Raw genomic sequence first — 17,456 nt, 5'->3', positions numbered from 1 at the left:
AAAAAAAAAAAAGAAAAAAGAAAAAGAAAAAGAAAGAAAAAATCCACCACTTAAGAAACCTGGACAGTTTACTTAATTCTTGAGTATTGTTTTCTCTAAAATGAAAAAGATAATTATTATTTATCACAATGGGTATTTCTGAAGAGTAATAGAGGGGCACATACATAAATTTTTTAAAATGTTTATTTTTGAGAGAGAGAGAGACAGAGTGTGAGTGGGGGAGGGGCAGAGAGAGGAGACACAGATCCAAAGCAGGCTCCAGGCTTCCAGCTGTCTGCACAGAGCCTGAACAGGGGGCTCAAACCCATAAGCGGTGAGATCATGACCTGAACTGAAGTCTGACGCTCAACTGACTGAGCCACCCAGGCGCTCTGGCACATAAATATTGTTGATAATAACTATAATTTATCTTGAATTTACTTTTTAAAGGTATACCATAATTCTAATAGTTTTGGAGATGGTGAATAAATTTTGGTTAGTTTTAGTCCTACCTTTTATAATCAGGTAAACAGTGCCTAGTGCCTGCAAAACACTGCAGTAAGCACCATGATGTATAGCAGTTTTGTAGACTTGATTTGTACCTTTCCTCTTGTATCTTTCTGTGGTTTATTCATTTATTTACTTATTTTAGTGTTTATTTATTTTGAGAGAGAGAAAGCATGAGGGAGGGGCAGAGAGAGGGAGAGAGAGAATCCCAAGCAGACTCTGTGCTATCAGCCTGACCCAGGGCTCAATCCCATGAACCCTGAGATCATGACCTGAGCCAAAATCAAGAGCTGGAAGCTCAACCAACTGAGCCACCCAGGCACCCTAAAAATCATTTTCTACTTGAATAGGTATAAGACAAATTTCTAAGGTGTAAATTATATCCTATGCTTCCTTTTTATTCCACTCTTAGAGGACTATGTTACAACAGTTGATTATTACTCCCTTTTTCCTACTAAGTTATATGTACAGTACTTGAATTTTCAGTGATTTTTATCTTTGATTTTATCCCAGCTGTTTTCTCAATATAAAAGTAAGACTACCTAATTTATAATCCCATTTAAAACATTGTTTTTTGTTTTGTTTTTGAATATATCTTAGATGTTTTTGTAAAACCAGTATGCAGTCACTATATCCCTTATTTTAAAAATGTTTAAATTACTTGAAATTCTGTTGCTCTGCTAGTACTCTGTCAACCACTTGCAACATTTTAGTGAATATCCTTCTAGACATCTCTATGCATTTATGCACATGCAAATATGTATTCAATTTTAAATAATTGCAGAGTACATCTTCTTTTGTAATGTACTTTTTTTCACTCAACAACATGTGGCAGCCATTTTTCCTGTCAATAAATGAAAGTATGTCATTAATGGCTGCATCATTTTCCCAAATGATTTACAGTCTGTCTTTTATTATTTGATATTTAGGTTCTTTCTGACTTAGGGCTCCTACAAACAATGATGGAACATCATGATGCATTCATACCCTGTTTAATAATACTTGTGAAGCTTTCTTTGCAGAATAAACTGTTAGACCTTGGATTGTTGGGGCAAGGGATATACACATTTTGCATTTTGATACATATTGCTAAATTGCCCTACAGAAAGTTGAACCATGTTCTAGCCTAGTATCACATTCCCATTGTCATAGCTGGGAATCTTGACGGCAGTCTACCAATGTAATCACCAGTTTTCTTATTTTAAATAGTATCACAACGTAATTTATGGGTTCCTTCAGAACTCGGGTAAATGCCTTCTGATCCCAGTGATATATATTCCTAGGCCATTGCATCTGCTATCTAGTGCACTAATGATTTGGGCAGTGCAATTGGAGATGAGATTGAAATGACAACCTAAGGAATCATTCATTAATCTTTTATTTTTCAGAAGATCAATACTATCTTCTCCAACCAATCCCTTGAAGTGAATTAAGATTGGTGACCTTTATAACGTCAGTCACTAGGTGTGTAGTCTTAGGCAAACTACTTAACCTCTACAGACATCAGTTTTTTCTTTATGATGAAACAGGTCAGCGATTTCTGATATGCTTTATTTTTTAACACTTTCTCCCCTATGACAACTGATTGTACTAATTTCCATTCTTTTTTTTTAAGTTTATTTAATTATTTTGAGTGAGAGAGAGAGCAAGGGAGAGGGGCAGAGAGAGAGGGACAGAGAAAATCCCAAGTTGAAATCAAGAGTCAGACATGTAACCAACTGAGCCATCCAGGCACCCCTTCCATTCTTGATTTAAATAATATCTTATTAACTTTGGTGTCTCTTGTAAATTTGACTCCTTTATCCTGAAAGACATCTCTGGTCATATTGGTGCAATTTTTTTTGAAAAGAGGTTTTTCTATTATTATTATTGCTTGCCTGTTCTTTAATTAATTTTAATTTTCTTGGGCCTCCAATGAAGTATATGTGGTCCTGCTTGGCTACTTATTTTGATATTTCTATGTACTTTTCCTAAGTTTTTTGGTAATATTTTAGAGAAAACTATTTTTACTTCTGACATAATGCTTTACTTACACAGGATACTTTCAGTGCTTTCATTTTACTTCATTAGATCCTCAAAATGCCCCTGTGAAGTTAGATACTACTATCCTCATTTTACAGATGTAGAAACTGAGGCTTAAACTAAATAATATGCCCAAAGTCAGTCAGCTATGCCCAAAGTCACTCAGCTTGCAAATGGTATAGCTATGTATATGGGTTTTAAGTCCAGAGCTCTAGCTACTAAGCCATAGGTAACTCTATACTTGAAGGTTAAATATTCTTAGTTACATATTTTTTCCAGAAAATATTTATCATATACATGGGTCTATATTCATCAAAAATAGTAATAATCGAATTTAGAGAAAAGTTGCTTTCAGGTGAGATATGCAAATATATATATGCAACCAGTGTATATTCTCTGTAGGATAGAATTTGGCAGCCCTAAGTACTCCCCTTAATTCTTAACAAGGCAGTATTTTGCAACTCATGAATTTCCTTAAAGTGTTTTAATTATATGTATAGTGGGAAAGGAGGGGCAGAAAGAGAGGGAGACAGAGAATCCTAAGCAGGCTCCATACTGTCAGCGCGGAGCCGGATGCCTGGCCCAAACCCATGAAACCCCGAGATCATGACCTGAGCCGAAGCCAGGAGTCAGAAGCTCAACCAACTGAGCTCAACCCAGGCACCCCTAAAATGTTTTAACTTAAAAAGTGTGGTTATATTTGGAAATTTTTATACTTAGTTCTTTTTTTTCCATAAAGGCTTTATCACGTCTCAGGATATTTTGATATTACATCAAGAAATAGGGGCGCCTAGGAGGCTCAGTCGGTTAAGCCTCTGACTTTAGGCTCAGGTCATGTTCTCAAGGTTCGTGGTTCGAGCCCCTTGACAGGCTCTGTGCTTACAGCTCAGAGCCGGGAGACTGCTTCCGATTCTGTGTCTCCCTCTCTGGCTCTCCCCAGCTCACCCTGTCTCACTCTCTCTCTCTCAAAAATAAGTATTTTAAAAAGTTAAAAAAAAAAAAAAAAAAAAAGGAATAGACTAGTGTGGTGGTAAACTGATGCAGAAATCTTTTTCAGCTACAGTTCTGCGCCAACTAGACCCCACCCAGGATTGACTCTAAGACTGTGATCAACTTGACCTTCACTGCCCTCCGGCATGAGGCCACCGACCTTTGTCCCACATTTTCCTTATATAAACCTGGAAGTATGGGTGAGAGGAAAACTAGTTGGGCCTTCTGGAATTGAGTTTCCTGTCTTTGTAAAACTTTTAAGTAATAACCTATAACCTTGTCAACATTGTCTTATTGTGAATAGACTTGCAAGTCAACAAATATTTCTTGACTGCCTATCCTGTATAAAGCATGGGGACTGCATATTCAGTGAAATGAGAGAAGAGTCTGTCCCTCAAATATTTGACTGATAAACTAGTACGTCTTATGTAAGTGTGACAATAGGGAAAGCTCTATCTGGGCTAGATAAATAGGTGAGTTTATTATGTATTTTAGCAAGCTTTAACTCCTCCATTGGTAACAGTTCTTTGCACTTCCTAGAGTAGGGGCTAAGATGTGTCCTGGAAACTTTCCTTTTTTGATGCGTATTTTCTAATTATGTCAGGCCTTCCTGAAGGCTATCTTTGACTAGCCTTTTCGGCATGAGTGATGGCAAAGACACTGGCAGGTTTCCAAGCTTTCGCCTCAGTTTGGAGCTTTTCTGAAGTGCTCTGGGTCTACCACAGGGCTAGGTGACAAATACTCACTACCGGACTCTGCAGGCTCCTACCCAGCAGCCGGAGCGCGCCTGCGTACCGCAGCCCCTTTGTTGCTCAGGCGCTGGGGTCCGGCTGCGCCTGCGTGGAGGGCTGGCGCCTACAAGTGCGCTGCACCGCTGGCACCGGCTGGGGGCGAGCAGACCTCGAGCAGCTGCCGCCGTCGCCGCAGCCGTTGCGACCGCCGCAGCGGAGTTCAGAGGGCCCGGAGGTGGGAGACTTCCCACACGGTGGCTGAAATGTCGTCCACCGCGGCTTTTTACCTTCTCTCCACCCTAGGAGGGTACTTGGTGACCTCATTCTTGTTGCTCAAATACCCGACCTTGCTGCACCCGAGAAAGAAGCAGCGATTCCTCAGTAAACACATCTCTCACCGTGGAGGTGAGAGGGGTCCCCAGATCCCGATGGCGGAGGTGGGGGAGGCTCTTTTCCCCACTAGAGCTTAGGGTCCTTTGGAGCTCCGCAAAAGGCAGGCGGGTGGAAATACGTGAGAGTTTGAGGAAGAATGGGGTGTGTGAAAGAGGGTTTTCTGGAGATGAAGGCGATGTGACGGGGAGGTCTGAGGAAAGATAAGGGGTCTTTAGACCAAGGTGGGAGATCTCTCGAGTGCAGCGGTGTCAGGGATTCTGTGAAGGAGGAAGGACTAGGGTGAGAAATAAGGGCAGATGGAGCGTTTCTCGGCAGATGGAAGGATGATCGCAAGGTCCCTTCCTATCAGCGAGGCACCAGGAGGGTGGGGGGAGCGCCGGGCAGAGCCAGGGGTACCCAGCTGGGGCACCTGAATGGACTGCTCCGAGCGGAACCAGTGGCTGAGCTTGTAGGGAGATCCGGGACGACATGCTTCAAGGTTTGAGGAACTGCGTGAACCTGGACCGTGCTGCAGCCTTGGGGCTGGTCCCACCCCTACCCCCGTCTCAGAGCACTGATAATTAAGAAAAGAGGGAAACCGAGTCACTGACCTGGGGACACTTCCCAAGGTCACAATTCGAGTTTGGGCTGGACTGGGACAGAAACTGGAGCATCCTGGTTCCCAAGGCTGCAAGCCTTCCACCAGTTTTGGGTTTGTTTTTGGTTTTTTTTTTTTTTAGCCCCACCCTGCACCTCAGCAATGACACCTGGATTTCCTAAAGACGAAAAGATGATGTCGTTTATGATAGGACTGTATTTGTTTAAAGAAAAAGAAGTTGTTTCTTGGAAAAGTATCTTACAAAGGAGCCTAGATAGTCCACCCTGTAGTTTACCAAACAGCAGGCCAAATCTTTGCTTCTTCGTTATTGTAGAATAATGTGTCTTTATTTCATTTCAAGCATGATGTGTAAAATGTTGTGAAATTGGATTAAGTCAATTAATTTTAACTGTTAAAAGCTGAATGTTAAACTAGGTTAAAACTGCTTGGAATTTACAGTCTAATAACTTGAGACGGTATATTCTAGGAGTTTACAGTCTAAAACTTGATGTAGTATCATAACACCTTTTTTAACAAGAATTGGCCAGGAATACAGTTTTAAATATCACAGAAATACATTACCATTCTTCTGTATAATCTGTACAATTTTATGTTAAAAACAGTTCTAAAGAATGACTTCAATAGTTATCCTAGTCTCCTTACTCATGAAAAGCATCAGAGGTTTTTTGCTCGCCAGCAAAATGTCATGTTATTGCTTATTTGGTTTATCTGTGTTTTAATTAGATACATAGTTAAACTATAGGATGACATGACCACTAAGGTACCTTCACTCATTAAAACCCCAAACCAGGTTTTAGTGTTTAAATTGTTGCCGTAGAAGCAATTTTCAATGGTAGTAGTCCTTTTATTTTGGAGATAGGCAGTACACATACTACCGTTGTGTTTACTGATATAATTTTTTAAAATAGTTGCTTGTTCTCTTTTAAGTTTGTGTATGTATGTATGTATGTATGTATGTATGTATGTATGTATGTAATTTCTACACCCAGTGTGGGACCTGAACTCATGACAGCAAGATCAAGAGTTGCACCCTCTTCTGACTGAGCCAGCCAGGTACACCATGTTTACTGATTTTTTTTTAAAAAAAAAGGAAACTGTGCTTACTAAAAACCCAAACCAAAAACAAAACTAGATCCTCTAAAAAGCTATCTAAACTGTCATTATGGATGGTCTAGATTTTATTTTAGAATAAATACATGTTAATCTTTGAATTTTTGTGACATTCTACAGGTGAAAAAAAATCAGTACTCTATTGAGGTTAAAATGTGCTAGATGAGCAAAACCAGTATCAAAACCAGGATAAACTGGATTTCCAATGCTCATTTACTGTTGGAAATACTTTAAAAATATTTTTCTCTAGATATTAAGTCATTTCAGTTGTTTAAATTTCACCCTTTATATAGAATTTTCCATTCATTATTTGTAAATATGGCATCAGTATTTGTATATTCAAAGACATATAGCTGAAACTGTCATGAGAATCTTGTTAAATATCTGCAGACTTTAATCTGTTTGCTTATATGACGGTCCTAACGCAATGTGGTAAGTTCCTGTGTTGTTAGTGCTTTTGTTGAGTATGTGCACCAAATAATACAATTGAATTTAGAGTGAATAGAGGACATATTTACTAAAAAATGCTTTGTAACTCAAGATACTAAATTTCTGGAAAATAATAGACGAGGAAGGAGTCTGAAATTTGTCTTGGACACTGCTAATAGCTATCACTAGTCTCCTTGTGTGTATTACTAACATTTGGGCTAATTCTCTCTTACCCTAACTTCAAATACCTGATATTTCATGTAAACTAGATGTATGACCATTCCAAGATTGAAACATTGATCAAGGGGCACCTGGGTGGCTCAGTCAGTTAAGCATCCAACTGTTGGTTTCAGCTCAGGTCATAATCTCATGGTTAGTTAGTTCCAGCCCCGCATCGGGCTCTGCACTTACGGTTTGGAGCCTGCTTGGGATTCTCTCTCTCTCTCTCTCTCTCTCTCTCTCTCTCTCTCTCCCTCTCTCCTTCCCTGTCCCTCTCTCCCTGTCCCTCCCCACTCATTCTCTCTCTCTCAAAGTTAAATAAAAACATTGATCAAAATATGTGTACAAAGTATATACACCGTGATTGCCATACCTTGTAACCCTTAATGTGTTCTATGTTATGTTTGCTGTAAAAGCATTATCACCTGGGTCAGATTCTGAATCTATACCACTAGTTAGCTTTGGGAAGAAGACTTAGTTTCCTTATTTATAAATGGGGACTGTTTGCTTTGCTTGTCTTTAGGTTGTTATGAGGATTAGGTATATAAAATGTACTTGGGGCACCTGGGTGGTTCAGTTGGTTAAGCTGCCAGCTCTTGATTTCGGCTCAGGTCATGATCTCATGGTTGGTGAGTTCGAGTTCTGCATCAGACACTGTGCTGATGATGCAGAGCCTGCTTGGGATCCTCTCTCCCCCTGTCTCTCTAACCCGCCCCTGACCCCGCGCGCTCATTCTGTCTCTGTCTCTGTCTCTCTCTCAAAAGTAAATAAATAAACTTAAAAAAAATTAAAAATAAATAAAATGCACTTTGAAAACTGTGAAATTGTTTAGAAATACCAATACGGATACGAGAGATCCACATATGTATTTTGCAGTAACTGAGTTGATTGGGAAGGAATAAACTCACCCTATACTTCTGTTTTCAAAGTTTTAGTGAACATACTGCCTTTTACTAAGATTGATTGTCCTTGAAAGAGGAAATTAAGGTTTCAAAAATTAAATGCTGTAGGCTTATTTTATTCTTGCCTCTTTAAAGCATACATTGTATTACATTATATTGTAATAGGATATGTTAATACATCTGGTTTCTTTTCTAGACTGAGTTCTTCAAGGGCAGGTTTCAGATTTTATTAGTGCTTCTGTCTCTCACTTCTAGTACAGATTTTAACACAATTAAAATAATAGCTTATTGTTTGCTAATTATCTACTGCATGCTAGATCCCTCCCATGTGTTTACTAAATTTTTGACCAAAGAACACCTTTTATAACTACAATGTATTGATGAAAAACCAATAAGATCAAAGATACACCCTTCGGATTAAATGGAGAGCAAGAAATACTCTCAAAGTTCATTTTCTTAATTTCTCCATAAAAATATGAATTTTATTAATGTTCTTTGCAATTGCATAAGTAACTCGTTCATTGTAGAAAATTTGGAAAATTTAGAAATGAAAAAAGAAAAAATAATTCCTCAGACTTTACTATCAAAACACAATCTCTGTTAACATTTTGAAGTATATCCTTTAAATACATGTTTTCTGAATCATAATGTATTTACATTTATTTCAGATGCCGACTGAGTTGGATAGAGATACGATTGTAGGAAAGTAGGGAGATAACTTGCTTTAATACTCCTTAATCTGTCTCTGTGAGTCAACTGAATTAAGCAACAGCCCTTTTTAAAAAAGTCTATTTATTATGGTTCAATGGCCAGAGAATTTAAAAAAAAAAAAAATGACCAACCCATCAAATCTCCACCTTCCTAATCTTTTACCCTTGATCTTGAGGCAGAGTACTGTCACTATCTGGGTATCCTGCCACAGAATGCTTTGGCAAGTGATTAGTTTGCCCTTGGGCACTGGCTGCTGCTGGGTCCTAAACTTTAATTGGTTGTTCAAGGAAGAAATTGAAGCATGGATTTGAGTCTCAAAAGTGTCGTTGGAAATAGCATTCTGGTCGTGCCTGGGTGGCTTAGTTGGTTAAGAGTCTCACTTCAGGGGGCACTTAGGTGGCTCGGTCCATTAAGCCTCCAACTTCGGTTCAGATTATGATATCATGGTTCAAGAGTTTGAGCTCTGCGTTGGGCTCTGTGCTGACAGCTTGGATTCTGTGTCTCCTTCTCTCTCTCCCCGTACCACCCCCCCCCCCCCCATCACACTGTATCTCTCTCTCTATCAAAAATAAATAAACATTTTAAAAAATGAAATTATTCAGTAAATCAAACAACAAAGTAAGTTCCTTCTCCATTTCTAAATTCATTTGTTCATTCAACATTTACAGTTCACCTTGGAAACAGTATATATGACTTACATAAGAGCATAAACAGCTTGTAAGCACTAGAGATGGCATATACTAAGAGCATTTCTCAATAGGGGTTCTCTGGAACACTGCAGAATTGTTTCTGTATCTCAAGGAGAAAAAAACTAGTGAAATATGTATTTACAGGTATAAGAAAAATTAAACACATCAATAGCACAAAAGCATAAGATATTCAAATCTGTATATTGATATTCAAATTGTATATTGATAGGCAGCATTTACCAACTAACTACCACATGTATGCTCTCTTTAATTATAAGTGGTTTTTGTTGTGTATCTCGTCATAATTTCAATAATTTTCCTTTGTTTATTTAAACATTTTTAATGTTTATTTCTGAGAGAGAGAGAGAGAGAGAGAGAGAGTGTGTGTGAATGGGGGAGGGGCAGAGAGAGAGGGAGACACTGAATCTGAAGCAGACTCAAGGCTGTCAGCATAGAGTCCTTCTCAGGGCTTGAGCTCACGGACCTCGAGATCATGACTTGAGCCGAAGTCGGATGCTCAACCGACTAAGCCAACCAGTAACCAATAATTTTTCTATAATGATATTTTTTATATTTAATTTTTCTAAATCTGAATACAATTTAAGATATATATATATGTAAGATATATATCTTAAGATATATATAATAGATATATATCTTAAATTGTTAAGATATATATAATAGATATATATCTTAAATTGTATTCAGATTTAAGATATATATAATATATAGATATGTATCTTAAAGAATTTTTTTTTTTAACGTTTATTTATTTTTGAGACAGGGAGAGACAGAGCATGAACAGGGGAGGGGCAGAGAGAGAGGGAGACACAGAATCCAAAACAGGCTCCAGGCTCTGAGCGGTCAGCACAGAGCCTGACGCGGGGCTCGAACTCACGGACCGTGAGATCATGACCTGAGCCGAAGTCGGACGCTCAACCGACCGAGCCACCCAGGCGCCCCTAGATATGTATCTTAAATTGTATTCAGATTTAGAAAAATTAAATATAAAAAATATCATTATAGAAAATTTGGTATTGTATTCAGATCGTTCAGCCATTGCCAATAATAAGTATATTTTAGTTTGCTTTGTTAAACAGGAAAGTACTATTAAGTAACTGATAAATGACTCCATTATTAATAAGGCATCAGTAGGAATGAGTGAGCCAGTTGAGTAAATGAGTGAGAAAGAAGTTCTTGTTGAAAGGGCACCTGGCTGGCTTAGTTAAAACATACGACTCTTGATCTCGGGGTTGTGAGTTCAAGCCCCATGTTGGGTGTAGATTACTAAAAAAATAAACTTCAAAAAACAAAAACAAAACAAAAAAACACCTCATTGAAAGGTGAAGAAGATTCCCTGGAAATAGGGACAAGGGAATGAGGGAACAAGAGGTGAAGAGAAAGAACTGATATCCTGATGTGAAACATGTTTCAGGGTGCAACTGCAGAATGCTATTTCCTTTATTTTTAATGTTTATTCTTTTTTTAAAGGGAGAGAGAGTGAGAGAGAGAGGGGAAAAGGGGCAGAGAGAGAGGGAGATAGAGGATCTGGAGGTGGGCTCCGTGCTGACAACAGAGTTTGATGTGGGACTCAAACTCACGAACTGTGAGATCATGACCTGAGCTGGTCAGATTTTTTTTTTTTTACTTTTTTTTAATGTTCACTTATTTTTGAGAGAGAAAGAGAGAGAGTGGGAGAGGGGCAGAGAGAGAGGGAGACAGAATCTGGAACAGGCTCCAGGCTCTGAGCTGTCAGCACAGAGCCCAACATGGAGCTGGAACCCATGAACCGCAAGATCATGACCTGAGCTGAAGTTTGACGCTTAACCAAATGAGCAACCCAGGCACCCTGTAATTTTTTTTAACATTTAGCTACTTAGAGAGAGAGAGAGCGCAAGCGCAGAGGGCGGAAAGAGGGAGAGACACAATCCAAAGCAGGCTCCAATCTCCGACGTGAGACTCGAACTCACGAACCATGAGATCATGACCTGAGCCCAAGTTGGTCACTTAACTGACTGAACCACCCAGGCACCCCACAAACCAGGCATTGTTTAAACTGATTGTTGAAGGAAAAGAAAAATTACTGGCAAGTGTGCTTCCATAAATGATATGCTAACTGGAAACAAAAGGAATTCAAAAATTTCATGAAAGAAGAGCTACCACCAAATAATTCCTTGGAGAGGAATGGCATGCTTTTTAATTAGTCCCTTAGTTACTCTTCCAGGCTTTCACCATATGAATCTAACAAGTAATTGGTGGGTATTATCACTGTGGAATTTATCTTCAAGCTTTACAAACAAATACCAAATAGAAGAATATGGGAGTAAGGATCAATATGAACAACTTATCTGTAAAACTGAAATAAAGGTGTTCTATGAATGGCAGCATAGAAGCTGCCACATAGTGGTAAAAAGGATGGGATCTGAAATCATGGCTTATGTTTGAATTGTAGCTCCCCTTGTTGGCTATATGACCATATCCAATTTTTTTCTGGTTGTGGAGTTTTAATGAAATAATATGTAAAGTGTTAAGCACCGTGTATAGATAGCTTCTACGAATTATTAACATCTTGATGGACTTTTCAATATTTTATTTAGTTCTAGCTATTTCAGAAACTTACAAATTCAAAGATCGTAAGTAACAATGTTTTCATGCTCAAACTGTTAGGTTTTAGTGAATTACAATTAAAATTAATATGGAAAGCAGACATAAAAGACAAACATGCAGACTTTGAATGTAAATATTAGTAAAAATTAACTGTGGGAAAATGTATTTCAGAGTACCGAATCGCTATCCTATTTTTTCCCAACCCCAAACCAAAAGATAATTTCAAGTCAAACATACAAACATATTAAGACTCCACGAACCCATCACCCAAATACAATGACTCACAGTTTTTTTTTTAAAAGCAACTTCACTTAATATCTTTCATGCATTAATAAAAATTATGTTATTAAATTTCAACCCTTGAGTACACATGACTTTTTTTTAAGCAAATATCTTTTTTTTAAATTTAATTTTATTTTAAGTAACTACATCCAGTGTGGGGCTTGCACTCATGACCCTGAGATCAAGAGTCACATGCTGTACCAACTGAGCCAGCCAGGCACCTCAAGTACACATAACTTTTAATATTTTGTGTGACAAATTGGAAGTACACACACAAAACACTTTTGTTGCATATCAAAGTATGATGGTGGTTGTCTTGAGGAAAAGCACTTACTTGTGCAATCATTTGAATTTTGAGCTGAATTAGCCTTGAAAAACTAAAACTGGTTATTCAGACTTGAGTATTTGGCAGATGTGTTCTTGAAAATTATAAAATGAGTCTGTCATTAGAAAAAAAAATAAGCTAGCTGCCTTGTCTGAAGGCAGTGCCAATGATTACATTTGAGTTTTCAAGCAAAAATTAGAAATTTAGAGAACTTGTATCCTCCACTGCAAGCTTCATAGCTTTCTTAAAGATTTTCCTGATGAGATGAGTTTTAACAAATGTGTCTTTAAAATCTGTTGTATAGGGGTGCCCTGGTGGCTCAGTTGGGTTGAGTGTCTGACTTTGGCTCAGGTCATGATCTCAACGGTTTGTGAGTTCGAGCCCCACATAGGGCTCTGTGCTGACAGCTCAGAGCCTGGAGCCTACTTCGGATTCTGTGTTTCCCTCTCTCTCTGCCCCTCTCACACTAGTGCTCTGTCTCTTTCTCTCAAAAATAAATAAACATTAAAAAAAATTAAAACCTATTGTATAATAAAACATGTGAACATTTAGAAGAGCAGCATGATTCAGTAAATTCGTATTTTCCAAAAGACCAATGCATGGTATAAAAGTATGCATGGGTGAAAGATCCATTCAAAGTTCAAGATGGACCAATGGATTTTCATGTAATAGAGTATGAAAACGTCATTCATATGGTTCAGATTCCATATTGCAGCTAACTTTTAAGAAACTACCACTTGTTAAATTTGGTGCAGTATCAAAAAAGAATATTTCTTGGGGTGCCTGGGTGGCTCACTTGGTTGAGCGTCTGACTTCGGCTCAGGTCATGATCTCACAGTTTGTGGGTTCGAGCCCCGCGTCAGGCTCTGTGCTGACCGCTTAGAGCCTGGAGCCTGCTTCAGATTCTCTGTCTCCTCTCTCTGCCCCTCCCCCGCTCATGCTTTGTCTCACTCTGTTTCTCAAAAATAAATAAATGTAAAAAAAATTAAAAAAAAAAAGAAAAAAAAAAGAATATTTCTTTTCCAACTGCCTATCTGGGTGAAGGTTGATATACATGTATGAAGCAGATATGAGGATCTGCCATCTATAAAGCCAGGCATTAAAGAGATTTGCAAAAATGTAAAACAATGTCACTCTTATCATTACATTTTTTTTTTGGAAGAGAGTTCATTTTCATAAAATGTTATGTTAACAAAAAAATGTTTTGTTAACATGTAATGGATTTATTGTTATTTCAGGTAAACAAATTTAAAAATTTTATAGTGTGGGCCCCTTGCTGACTCAGTCGGTAGAGTATGTGACTTGATCTCGGAGTCGTGAGTTTGAGCCGCATTTTGGTCATAGAGATTACTTTTTTTAAAAAAAGTTTAAACAATTTTTTAATATTCAATTTCTAATATGTAATTATTAATGGATATAATCCACATAATTAAAAGCTCTTTGAGGTACTCAGTAAAAGAATCCTGAGACTGAAATGGTTGGGAACAGTTTAAGGCAGTAACTCTGGACTGTAAAAAGAATCATTGTAATCTGAAGTGGTAAGAAAGTACTACTTCATGAAGGAGTTGAGAATTGAATTCATTCTGGTATTAAGGTTAAGAAATATTGGGAGGCTGTGGTGAAGAGAATTTTCCAGGTTTCAGCATATATGCCATGTGCTTAAGATTTTGATTCTCCCAACTATTTTAAAAGTAATGCATTTTCATTGTAGAGGGATTGTAAGATATAAAAGAATGCATATTAGAAAAGAAATCACTTGTATTCCAGCCACCTGGAGATAACTGCTATTTGATTTGTTAAGTTAAACTACCAACTGCTTTATTGTGCCAAAAAGCAAAGAAAATGGAAAGACACAAGAAGTCAGCTTGAAGGCTAATGATATTTATTTACTTCGATCTCTTGATGAAGAGGGAAGCTGGTGTCTGCCAAACTTTTCCATTTGAAATTACTCCTTTTTTCTTTGTAATGGATAAGTATTTTTGTAGGGAGGTTCTTTGAAACTACGTGTGTATCCCATTCTTCATCAGACTTTCAGTGTACTTAGTAAAATGGGCTCAATGTTTTCTTTCTTTTTCGGGAGTGGGTTCAACATATTCTGCTTTATTTGATGATTATTGTCATTATTTTGGTGATAACATTGTCCCTGGTTTGGCCAATGAGAACTTTTTCAAACTGGCTTCTGTATCCTTTTAAATTCCTTTTTGGCGCAAAAAGCAGTCAGTAGTTTAACTTATTTAACCTACTAATAACCATTTTAGAGCACTCTTGTCTTTTTTGGTCATATTCTAGAGTGCTTTGTTCTTGAATATTGATTATCCAAATATAACATATTTCTATAGTTTTTAAAACAAACACCAGCTAGATTTTTATTTTTTATTTATTTTTCAATGTTTATTTTTGAGAGAGAGAGAGACATAGAGCACAAGCTAGGAGAGGCAGAGAGAGGGAGACACAGAATCCGAAGCAGGATCCAGGCTCTGAGCTGTCGGCACAGACCCTGACATGGGGCTCAAACTCACAAACTGTGAGATCATGACCTGAGCTGAAGTCAGACGCTTAACTGACTGAGCCACCCAGGCGCCCCACACCAGCTAGATTTTTAAAAGTCATTTAATCTATGAAAGAAAATAAAAGTCATTTAACCTCAATAGAGCACTTACTTTTTTTTTTTTAAGTTTATTTATTTTGAGAAAGAGAGAGAGCTTGTGTGCACGAGTGAGGAGGGGCAGAGAGAGAGGGAAAGACAGAATCTCAAGCAGGCATCTTGCTGTTAGCACAGAGCCCAGTACAAGGCTGAAACCCACAGACCATGAGATCATGACCACAAGTCCGTTGCTTAACCAGCTGAGCCACTCAGGCACCCCAAAAGAGCACTTTTGAAAAAAAACCTATAATCTTCCTATTTACTTTATCTGCATCAACTCTAGTAACTAAGAGAACCTAAAATCAAAGTAGCTTTTTTCATATGGATATTCTTTTCTCTCTGCTAAACTATGGAGCTTTAGAACATTAGGTTAATATATTCATTTCTTCATACCTTGTGTTTCCATTGATTATTAGTTAGGTTGTCATAAAAATACAATCTAGCAGTATAAAAGAAGAAGAATATTTTAATACTGTCACAAATATGTCGGGGCGCCTGGGTGGCTCAGTCGGTTAAGCGGCCGACTTTGGCTCAGGTCATGATCTCACGGTCCGTGAGTTCGAGTCCCGCGTCGGGTTCTGTGCTGACAGCTTGGAGCCTGGGGCCTGTTTCGGATTCTGTGTCTCCCTCTCTCTGACCCTCCCCCGTTCATGCTCTGTGTTTCTCTGTCTCAAAAATAAATAAACGTTAAAAAAATTTTTTTTTAATAAAAAAAATAAAAATAAAAAACAAATATGTCCAGACGGTATTGTATGTAAAACATGTTAATGGTAATACTTGAACAGTACCCTAAACTTGAAGTGTTTCTTTTTGTTAAGAAGAAATTGTTTTCTGAAGTATTTGGAAAAATATTTCCTAAGTATTTGACCTGTGCATTCCATTAATTAGTAATACTGAAATCTTTTAGTTTTAAAATATTTTAAAACTTGTGGCTAGCATGTTATGTTAATTGATTTTGCCTAGTATATATAATATACTGTGTCCTTTTTGTTATTGCAATACTATTCATTCATTAGTCAATGGACATTCACCAAGCACTAATTACTAGTAATAATAATAGCAGTGATCCTTTACTTTTACTGAATTTTCACTATAGTAAAATCTTGGATTGTGAGCAACTTGTTCTGCAAGTGTTCTGCAAGACAAGCAAACATTTATAATAAATTTTAGTTTGATAAATGAGCAATGTCTTGCAATACGAGTAGTACATGACACTGAATGTCACAATTGAGCTAGTGGTCTTTGAAATTTACTTTGACATATGAGTGTTTTGGATTATAAGATTATAAGCATGTTTCCCGAATGAATTATGCTTGCAAACCAGGGTTTTACTGTATTTCATTGAACCTAATGCCATTAGTTATAAAGTGCACATTTTTAATGTGCTGCTAAGAAAAAATCTTGTCAAATAAACTAGTACATACCATCCATTGTAAAATCACCCTAGCTTCAGAGATATTAAAAAGGGGAAAACTATCATGTTTTAAAATTGTTGACATAGGCACTTGACAGTGTTAATTCATTTAATTACAGCAATCCTATGAGACAGGTGCCATCATTAACCTCATTCTTTTTTTTTTTTTTTTTAAGATTTTATTTGGCAGGAGGGGGTGCGGCAAGGGAGGCTGCACCTGGCTGGCTCAGTCAGTAGAGCATGTGAGTCTTGATCTAGGTCTTGAGTTTGAGCCCCACGTTGAGGGTAAATTTACTTAATTAAAAAAAAATCTTTTAATTATATATTTTTTTAAGTAATCTCTACCCCCAATGTGGGGCTCAAACACACAACGCTGAGATCAAGAGTCAATGCTCCACTGACTAAGCCAGCCAGGCGCCCCTCATTTTTATAAAGAAGCTCAGCCACTGAGAGGTTATGTAGCTTTTACCAAGGTCATGCAAATATCAAATAATTTGAGAACAAAGATCCTAACTCCACCCTCAACTACTACCCTATACTGCCTTCAGCCAGGGTGATTAAACCAGTCACTTCTTTTCAGTTAATTCTGAGGAAAAGGAGGAGCCAGGTTAATAATTTATGCTGTAGTATAATAAATGTCTTTATTAGAGAAATGCGTAATAAAGTATGGGCGTGCAGAGGAGAGATAGTTTAACCCTTTCTGAGGAGGTGTATATGTACCGAGTCCTCTTCTGTCAAGATATTGTAGCTTAAAAATCATGTTTAGGTTCTTCTAACCTTTCTGTGTTGCTGTGGCTTTGTTTTAATCTTTCATTCGTCCTGGTGCAGCCAAAAAAAAAAAAAAAAAAAAAAAATCAAAATACCATTACATTCTTTCAAACACTTATGATGTCTTCATAGTATA

The 17,456-nt window shown here is 37.6% G+C and overlaps 1 protein-coding gene across 1 annotated transcript in view; it reads left to right on the top strand.

Moving 5' to 3' along the window:
- Positions 1-4,399: 4,399 nt before the first annotated feature.
- The window catches only part of GDPD1 (glycerophosphodiester phosphodiesterase domain containing 1), a 49,624-nt gene continuing 36,567 nt past the window's right edge, over positions 4,400-17,456 (top strand). Inside the window, exon 1 of the mRNA XM_007086734.3 lies at positions 4,400-4,634. Coding sequence (XP_007086796.1) covers positions 4,493-4,634 — 142 coding nt within the window. The 5' untranslated portion in view covers positions 4,400-4,492. The remainder of the gene's footprint in view (positions 4,635-17,456) is intronic.

This window comes from Panthera tigris, chromosome E1 (genome assembly GCF_018350195.1).
Source record: "Panthera tigris isolate Pti1 chromosome E1, P.tigris_Pti1_mat1.1, whole genome shotgun sequence".
Classification (NCBI taxonomy): Eukaryota; Metazoa; Chordata; class Mammalia; order Carnivora; family Felidae; genus Panthera; species Panthera tigris.
The sequence above is the reverse complement of the archived record's forward strand: the minus strand, read 5'-3'. Positions and strand labels throughout refer to the sequence as shown.